The sequence below is a fragment of the Cryptomeria japonica genome, unplaced genomic scaffold, assembly GCF_030272615.1.
Source record: "Cryptomeria japonica unplaced genomic scaffold, Sugi_1.0 HiC_scaffold_1307, whole genome shotgun sequence".
Taxonomy (NCBI): domain Eukaryota; kingdom Viridiplantae; phylum Streptophyta; class Pinopsida; order Cupressales; family Cupressaceae; genus Cryptomeria; species Cryptomeria japonica.
The window spans coordinates 1-10,222 of NW_026729815.1; the positions used below are offsets into that span (position 1 = coordinate 1).

Consider the following 10,222-nt stretch of genomic DNA (forward strand, 5'->3'; position numbering starts at 1 on the left):
TAAGGGTGTGTGTGTGTGTGTGTGTGTGTGTGTGTGTGATTAGGGTTTTTCTATTCATGTGTTTGTCACATTACCATTACATACAACATCTGTGATTACATTCAAAGAGCAAAGCATCATCATCAATAATTGCATATCTGATGTACATCTATTCAACATCATCCTCAGTATTTGCATGATTTAATTCAAGGTTAATTCCTAAACCAAGGTTTGACTTAGGAAAATCCTTATTCCCAACAATTTCCCCTTTCTTTATTTGTGCTGGAAACAAGTACAAAGTTGCATTCGGGAGGATCAACAAAATTCATAGAGAAAAACAAGTTCAACTTTCAACAATGAGAAATTCAGAGGACCATAACAAATTGATACTACCTGATTCTGAAAAATAAGGTTGAACTTTTGGGAATAGATCCCAAACATATTATTTCACCTAGATCCAGGTTGTTAGCTTCATATGACATTTGTAGCTCATTGTTTCTACCCATTGACTTCATTTATCACCTATTTTTCTCTAATCTTCAACAATCAAATCAACTCAATTTAAGGAGGAGAAAACCCTACCAAAAGGAACCAAGAATCTAACTAGAATCTTAGTCTTATGAGGATAGATCTATTAGATTCCTCTCATCCCTAATGTAATTGTTAATTAGGTCATTTGATCATTTTATTATCTTAATTTAACGCTAATGCCTATTTTTTACCATTACACTACCAAGGATGCATTTGTAGGCCATATACACACCAAGACTGACCACATACACATTTTCTCCTAAACCTAATTCTATCGCATTTTTAGCTATCCTAACTTTGACTCTTATTAATGACACAATAAATACATGAAATTGACCAAAGGAAGATGTGCTTACTGGCTCATTGTACTCCTCTCTCATTGATATCGATGCACATGCTCGAAACTGTGGTATCACTCTGTTATGTTAGCCATCTCTACAACCACTATGCTCTCCTTTCTAAGCTTTGATTTGCTTTATGATCTCTAAAAGTGATGGATGCAAATGAGGAGATCATTCCCTTAATCTTCTATATATAGGCATTGTAATCCTAATTGGTCGTGGTACCCCTCTGTGATCTCCATGATCCCTCGTGACCTCTTCTAACCCTATTTTCTGCCAAACTAACCCATGCCTTTCATTGCTTGGTCTTCCCTATCATCTCTTTCTATCAAGTATTATCCAAACTTTTTCCAAATTTTCACCTAATCTCTCGATGGGGCATTATACAACATTCCAAACTAAGACAAGTATCAATTAAAAATTTTATTCTTTGAAACAATGTGATAAATTGCATTATCTCAAAGAGAGGAAATTGTAAACCCCTTAAATTATCTTTTAATTACATAAATATTTATTTTATTTAATTAAATATTTATCCTAGTTCCTTCTATTAATTCAGTAAATATTTTTTATTATTTAATTAATTCATTAGCCTCTTCACTATTAATTAAATAAATATTTTAATTTATTTAATTAATTCACTAAGCCTTTTCTTTATAATTTAAATAAATATTTATTATTGATTTAGATCTCGCCTCTCTCCTAAATTAAATAGATATTTCTATTTATTTAATTAATTCACTCTCCTTTTTCTTATTTTAATCTTAACCCTCTAACTTGTTCACATGGATCATAATCTAAATTCGTACACATGTGACAAGTGTCAATCATCTCTTCATTCACATTGTTTATTTGTTTTATTTATTTAGTATTTACTTACCCACCCTTTCTTACTATTGGTCCTTGGGAGTAGTATTTGAAGATAATATTATTTTAAATCATTTTCTCTCTATTTTTGGTGTCCAAGTATGGCTATGGTAATTTTCTTGGAAACAATAATGAAATTATATTTTTATGGTTCATTTATTTATTGTTTATTTGTTTATTTATTTAGTGTTTACTTACCTACCCTTTCTTACTATTGGTCCTTGGGAGTAGTATTTGGAGATAATATTGTTTTAAATTATTTTCTCTTGATTTTTGTGAAGGGTTGATAATTTTCTTATTATTTTTATTTTTGGTGTTGAGGTATGGCTATGATAACTTTCTTGGAAAAAATATTGAAATTATTTGTTTATGGTTCATTTATTTATTGTTTATTTGTTTATTTATTTAGTGTTTTACTTACCTACCCTTTCTTACTATTGGTCCTTGGGAGTAGTTTTTAGAGATAATATGATTTTAAATTATTTTCTTTCGATATTTGTGAAGGGTTGGTAATTATTATTATTATTATTATTATTATTATTATTATTATTATTTTGATTTTTGGTGTCGAGGTATGGCTATGGTATTAAAATATGATTGCCAGGAATTTTTGGCTAGGAAGTTTCTGGGGATGATTTGTGCATATGCTTGAAGATTTAGAGATTGGCCTTTCAAATTTTCTTGTTGTTGTGCATGCTTGGAAGGAGTTGGCTGGGATTCTGGATTTTGGCTGGTAAGTTTCTTTGGAGTTTTGATGTTGGATTTGGAGATGATTTTTGCATATACTTGAAGATTTGGATATTGGCCTTTTGAATTTCTTGTTGCTATGTATGCCTGGAAGGAGTTGGCTGGGATTGTGGATTTTGGCATCTCAAATTTGGTTGTACCTTTCTTCAAACTACTCTATTTTGCATTTGCTTTTACTATGGTTTCAAATTCTTAATATTTCAATTTTGTGCGATGCTCTATCCTGTATTTGTTGTTTGGGAAGGTTTGTTGTGATTGCCCTTGGAGGCTAATATTTGTGTTGCTGGGAATGAAGTTTTGTGTGATGTAAAATAAAATGCTTAACTATTATTAACTAGTCCAGAAGCTCTTAGACTGACAAAACAATGACATAATATATGATAAAATTTAAAATCATAAAAAATAACTAGACTAGTATTGAAAATAAGAATACCTTTCCACAATATAAGCCAAATTCTTACGTTTACTTTGGTTTGAAATTCTTAATATTTTGGAGGTTGTGTTGCATTTTCTTTTACTGTGGTTCCAAATTCTTAATATTTTATTGTGGTTTCTTTGGAGTTTTCATGTTCGATTTGGGGATGATTTTTGCATATGTTTGAGGATTTAGAGATTGGCCTTTCAAATTTTATTGTTGCCATGTATGCCTGGAAGGAGTTGGTTGGGATTGTGGATTTTGGCTGGGAAGTTTCTTTGGAGTTTTGATGTTGGATTTGGGGATGTTTTCTTGCATATGCCTGAAGATTTGGATATTGGCCTTTTGAATTTTCTTGTTGTTGTGTATGACTGGAAGGAGTTGGCTGGGATTGTGGATTTTGGCATCTCAAATTTGGCTATACTTTTCTTCAAACTACCAGGTTGGTGGTTCTGAATCCTATTTATGCATTTGTTTTAAAAAGAAAGGTTGTTTGGTTCATATTTGAAAATTTGTTTGTGCCTTCTTGAGATCTGTGTCTATGTATTGGAAGAAAGGCTTTTGTTTCCTTCTTTGAGAGATGTTGTTGTGTTTGTTATGTTGTAGGTGTTATTTCCCGTATTTGTTGTTTGGGAAGGCTTGTTGTGATTTCCCTTGGAGGTTGTGTTGCATTTTCTTTTACTGTGGTTTCAAATTCTTAATATTTCAGTTCTGTGTGATGCTCTTTCTTGTATTTGTTGTCTCCGAAGGTTTGTTGTGATTTCCCTTGGAGGATATGTTGCATTTTCTTTTACTATGGTTTTGAATTCTTAATATTTGTGTTGTACAGAATGAAGTTATGTGTGATGTAAAAGAAAATTCTTAACTATTATTAACTAGTCTAGAAGCTCTTAGATTGACAAAAAAACAACATAATATATGATAAACTTTAAAATCATAAAAAATAACTAGACCAGTATTAAAAATAAGAATACCTTTCCACTATATAAGCCAAAATATTACCTTTATTGTGGTTTTGAATTCTTAATATTTTGGAGGCTCTGTTGCATTTTCTTTTATTGTGGTTTTGAATTCTTAATATTTTGATTGTTGGGAATGAAGTTCTGTGTGATGCTCTTTCTGTATTTTTGTGCTTGCCCTTGGAGACTATGTTACATTTGCTTTTAATGTGGTTTTGGAGTTCTTAGTATTTGGGTTGTCTAGAATGAAGTTCTGTGTGATGCTTGAGTATATATATATTTTTTAATTGGTTTAGTTGTATACTGACAAAAAAATAACATAATATATGATAAACTTTCAAATCATAAAAAATAACTAGACTAGTCTTGAAAATAAGAATACCTCTCCACCAGATGAACCAAAATCTTACCTTTACTATGGTTTCAAATTCTTAATATTTTGGAGGCTGTGTTGCATTTGCTTTTACTGTGGTTTAGAATTCTTAATATTTTGATTGTTGGGAATGAAGTTCTGTGTGATGCTTTTTCTGTATTTGTTGTCTAGGAAGGTTTATTGTTCTTGCCTTTAGATTAGATTATCACTTATATTCTCGTATTATTCTTACAAACAAGAAAAAGAAAAGAGAATAAATGAAGTAGTAAAAGAGAATCCATAGAGAATGGAAGTTTTATATGCTTTAATTTAGATGTGCAGATTAATCAGGTTTTTTTATTTTAATTAAATGTATTCTTAATTTATCTTTTTTAAAGGTAAAGTATTTTTAAAATGATTATTTGAATTGTCTATATTTAATTTTTTATTGAGGAAATATGTAATGTATTATTTCTCTTGATTTATTGAGGTAGTGCATATAATATTTATAAATTTAATTGTATTTATTTTTAAAATATAATATTTAGTGTATGTATTGTATTAATTAGTTTAATTTTTTATTTGAGGTTTATTTTATTTTATTAATTGTGTGAGATCAAATCAAATAAAGGGGATTAGTTCTTATATGCTAATTTAGAAATGTGCTTTAATTCAAATTTTATTTTATTAATTTATTGTGCAAAATCAAATCTTTGTAAAACAGTAATTTGATTTTGTTTGGATTTAGATGGGATTTACTTGCCAATTGTGTACATAAATTTTTGTTTTATCTATTAAAATATAAGAATGTAAATTTAGCAAGTGTCATTCAATTTAGAATTAGAAGAAATATTTAGTTTGTGAGCATCATTTCATCTATACTACTAAATATTTATTACTTCTACCACTATTTTTGTTACTTCTACTACTCAAGAGGTTTAATTTGAAAATGAGAAAAAGAGGCTTTTAATAAAATGTAGATTTTATTATTTATTTATTTATTACCATTAAAATATGTAGTTCTAGTCACTTAAAGATGATAGTGAATAACAACTTTCATTTAAGAATTTTATAGGAAAAATAAAACATGTGGATTTTTCCCTTGCAATAATGTGTTAATGAGCTCAACGCTTCATTAGATTTTATTTACTTTTATGAAATTTTTGAAATTGGAATTTGATGACGCTTAGGAAATTTTATAGGAAAAATAAAACATGTGGATTTTTTCCTTGCAATAATGTGTTGATGAGCTCAACGCTTCATTAGATTTTGTTTACTTTTATGAAATTTTTGAAATTGGAATTTGATCACGCTTATGGAATTTTATAGCAAAAATAAAACATGTGGATTTTTCCCTTGCAATAATGTGTTAATGAACTCAACGCTTCATTAGATTTTATTTACTTTTATGAAATTTTTGAAATTGGAATTTGATGACGCTTATGAAATTTTTGAAATTAGAATTTTGACATTTTAATGGACTTTGTCTCATTCACAAGAATGATTTCTTATAAGCATGGTACGACTATCAAATGTAAAAGTTAATTATGATGCCCACCATAATGCAAAACTGCGACTCCAGATATTTGGCATTGTAGAAAAGAGTTTGAATGGCTAACACTAGTACAATATAACAATGTGCGCAGGAATATCGAGCATCTCATCACAATGAACGCACTTATATCCGGCCTGCCTCTAGGTTACAGGTTTCGACCCACCGAGGAAGAGCTGCTTGATTATTATCTGAAAAAGAGAATTGCCTCAGAAAGGATTGACATGGACCTTATCAGGGATATCGATCTCTATAAAATTGAACCTTGGGATCTCCAAGGTATTTACACCAGCACACTAGAATATATTTTCGACTAAGCCTTGAATAACAGCAATAGATGTTCTTATTCGATTTTGGTGTTTTAATGTCGATTTACAGAGATATATGGGGAAGATGCTAGAGAATGGTACGTGTTCAACAAGAATAATAAGAAAGGCAGTCGCATATGTAGATCCACAGCAGGTGGTTACTGGAAGGAAACAGGAAAGGATAAGCCAATATACTCGAAGCAGGCAGGTGGAAGACATCAGATTGGACAGAGAAAGATTTTAGTCTTCTACAAAGGCCGTTCCTCCAAAGGACAAAGATCAGAGTGGATCATGCATGAATACAGACGTGGCGCAACTCCTCAGGCAACTAAATTCACTTTGTAGGAATTTATTAGAGTTCATAGCTGGCCTGCTGAAAATATATTGATTTCATATCTTAAACCTCACCATGGAAAGTCTTAATTAAGCTCATTAAATTTCAGTTGGGAAGGGATGCTAACAGCTACATGTGAGCTGCAATTTAATTTCTTGCACTACCACAGCATAAGATATATCTCTCACTAATAAAAAAATTCAAAAGCATGATAAGACAACTCATTTCAACAAAATCTCCCTCCCTTGTAAGCACGATAGCTGTTAACAGTTAGTTTGGTTAAAGATAGAAGAAGAAAATTGTTTTTCTTTTTTAGTGTTTTCCATTACTAACCTTGGGCAATTTTGTGCAGGATAAAGAATGGGTAATATGCCACATCTTTCACAAGAGAATTAAACATAAACAGAAAAGAAATGAGGAAGATAATAAGGAAGATAATAAAGAAGATAATAAGGAAGCAGAAGATCAAGTGGAAGAGGAAGAAGAAGAGGAAGTGGAAGAGGAGGAAGCAGAAGATCAAGTGGAAGAGGAAGAAGAAGAGGAAGTGGAAGAGGAGGAAGAAGAAGAAGAAGAGGAAGCAGTAGCGCTAGACAATGAAGAAGAGAAAGAAGAATGGCTGGGATATATAAACTGGGGAGAAGCAGCTAAGGAGGATATATAAAATCATCCTCCAAAATTTATGAAGGGTGAAATGAAAGCAATTATTTTCTATTATTATCAGACGTAGGCATATCTGAGCTGTCAATGGTGTTGTTGCCATTCTGTGGTCACCATTGTGACTGTCAAGAAACCTTCGCAATCAATAGCTTACTGGATAACTTTTTATTTATTTCAGACCAGCCAATGGCTCTTTGGAAATACCTATGCTTATTTTATTTCATACTAGCTTCACATTCTGCTTTCATTTTATGTCTTAATATTCCACAACATCGTCACTCCATTTACTTTCATTCTTTTTGTTATTTCTTAATGTTGAATACTGTTTCATATTTCCTTCTTTTAAAATTTTTAAACATTGTCATAGGATGAGAATTGGTAAGATAGTTTTGACTTCCAAATATCAGATTATACATAACCATATAGAGCACAGCTGCACATATGTAATGGTAATTAATGTAATACAATATTTTCTAGGCTTATAAAGCTAAAGAATAAAAGAACTCATTCTTTATGATAGGATATGTAAAATAAAAATTTTGATTTTTTGATTGGTCTTTGATCTAATTTTGCTTTTACAGTTATATTGATTATTCTTGCATTCTTAAATATAAATTAAGATTATATTAGATTAGATTATCATTTATATTCTTGTATAAGATTACCCCTAGTACAAAAATCTATTATTCCCCACAAATCCACTTTTTTACATATAATTTATCTATCTAACTATCTAGATATATATATATAATTTTGTCATCCATTTGTATTTAAAATATATAAAATGATTTATATTTATTATTATATATAATATTTTTTATAATATAAACTATTATATTTTATATTTTGTATTATTTTTAAAAATATTTTTCAGTATTTATTTAGAGATGAAGGGATACTGAGAAATAATGAGAAAGATAGGGATATAAAGATCATCTCTCTCCCTTAGCTTGCATGAGTAAGTGAGTTGGCTTGGGCAATGGGTTTGCTCCCCATCAGTCTTAGGTTTGACTCCCTTCTGAGTTTAAGAGGGGGGATTGCTTTCCGGCTACAGATTCACCCCCTAGGGGCTAGTCTCACCTCTAGCTCACCCTTTAGTGAAAACGCAAGGTCAGGGTCATTGGGATTGGGGATACCCTCAGTATCAATAAAAGAAAAGAGAAAAAATGATCTCTCTCCCTCTATATATATCCATTCATTTGTATTCCTCTCTCTATCTCTCTCCCTTATCTCTATCTCGTTAACTCTCCCTTCATCTCCACCCCTCTCTTCTCTATCCTTATGACTATATCTACCTCTCAATCCCTCCCTCTTTCTATCACACTCTCTAATCTATATCTCTACTATATCATACCTCTATTTATCCCTGCCCCTCTCCTTCTCTATCTAACTATTTATATGTATTTGTTTCTCCCTCTATCTCCATATCTCTCTCTCACTCACAAAAACTTTGTTTCTCCCTCCCCATGTCTATCTCCATATCTCTTTCTCAAACATACACTCTTTGTATTCCCCTCCCTATCTCTATCTATCTACCCTCTATCTCCATTACTTATCTTATCACCTCCTTTATCTTTCATTCGTGCCCTCTCTCTCTCTCTCTCTCTCTCAAACACACACACATTATAGATCACATGTTCAAGTTCTAAGTTTTTATTGAAAATTTTCAAATTAAATTTGAATTTAATATATATTAAAAGATGGTGTTTTGGTGACCTTTTGAGATTTACAATATGTTGGTGATCTTGTACATCATCATGCTTATGTATCTTAAGAAAATAGACCTCCAGAGCTCATTTTGAACATGTACATTTTTTAAGTACATGTACAAGTATTTTAACAAATTATGTGTGTGTATATGTATGTATGCATGCATGCATGCATGTATGTATGTATGTATGTATGTATGTATGTATGTATGTATGGGTGAAACCACATTAATGGTTCCCAGTTTACCCATGAAGGAAATTTACGGGTGTGGGAATTTCTTTTAAAAAAGGTTCATATGTATTGAAAAGGTTCGCTCTAACTACCCTTATGCATTTGAGCGAACCTTCTTATGGGGGGATAATTCAAGTGAACCCTAATTGAAAAATGGGTAAATGCATAAAATATTATTTTTTAGGAGGTTTGCTCAAACCCCCCTTCAAGAGAACCCCTAACAACCATTTTCAACTTGTGATCTGGTCTCCATTGAGGTGGTTAGAGAGAACCCTATGTGGAGATTTTGTGAGTGAGTCCCATCAGCACTAGTCAGCGCTCCTTAGTAGTCACCATTCAACCTACGTATTAAATATAATATAATATTATTTAAAATACTTTATAGTATTAAATATAATTTTGTCATCTATTTGTATTTAAAATATATAAAATGATTTATATTTATTATTATATATAATATTTAATATAATATAAATTATAATATTTTATATTTTGTATTATTTTTAAAAATATTTTTTAGTATTTATTTAAAGACGAAGAGATACTAGGAAATAATGACAAAGATAGAAATATAAAGATCATCTCTCTCCCTTAGCTTGCATGGGTAGGTGAGTTGGCATGGGTGATGGTTTTTCTCCCCATCGGTCTTGGGTTTTACTCCCTCCTGAGTTTAAGAGGGGGGATTGCTTGTGGGCTACAGATTCACCCCCCAAGGGCTAGTCTCACCTCTGGCTCACCCTTAAAAGCAAACACAAGGCCAGGGTCATTGGGATTGGGGATACCCTCGGTTTCAAAATAAGAAAAAAGAAAAATAAATATCTCTCTCCGGCTATATATATCCATTCATTTGTAATCCTCTGTCTAGCTCTCTCCCTTCATCTCCGCCCCTCTCTTCTCTATCTTTCTGACTATATCTACCTCTCAATCTCTCCCTCTTTCTATCTGCCTCTCCCTCTCTACCTCTATTTCTATCACTCTCTCTAAATCTATATCTCTACTCTATCATATCTCTACCTCTCTCCTTCTCTATCTATCTATTTATATGCATTTCTCTCTCCCTCTATCTCAATATCTCTCTCTCTCTCTCTCTCTCTCTCTCTCTCTCTCTCTCACTCACACACACCTTGTTTCTCCCTCCCTATCTCTATCTCTCTACCCTCTCTCATTTAATTAATGCATTTAATTAAATGAATACATCCTAATTTACTAAAATACATACATACTAAATTATTTGAATAA

The 10,222-nt window shown here is 31.4% G+C and overlaps 1 protein-coding gene across 1 annotated transcript; it reads left to right on the forward strand.

Moving 5' to 3' along the window:
- The first annotated feature begins 3,108 nt into the window (after nt 1-3,108).
- On the forward strand, nt 3,109-6,396 carry LOC131873247 (NAC domain-containing protein 101-like). The gene is made up of 4 exons (XM_059216259.1): nt 3,109-3,322; nt 3,590-3,629; nt 5,838-6,022; nt 6,122-6,396. The coding sequence occupies exons 1-4, from the start codon at nt 3,109-3,111 to the stop codon at nt 6,394-6,396; spliced, it is 714 nt and encodes a 237-aa protein (XP_059072242.1).
- The last annotated feature ends 3,826 nt before the right edge of the window (nt 6,397-10,222 follow it).

Bases quoted from the DNA above. Each gene is read 5' to 3' on its own strand.
- LOC131873247 (XM_059216259.1), top strand. From the start codon at position 3,109: ATGCCTGGAAGGAGTTGGTTGGGATTGTGGATTTTGGCTGGGAAGTTT. The intron at 3,630-5,837 runs GTTTGTTGTGAT...CAATGTGCGCAG, and splicing joins TGTATTTGTTGTCTCCGAAG to GAATATCGAGCATCTCATCA. The intron at 6,023-6,121 runs GTATTTACACCA...GTCGATTTACAG, and splicing joins TGAACCTTGGGATCTCCAAG to AGATATATGGGGAAGATGCT.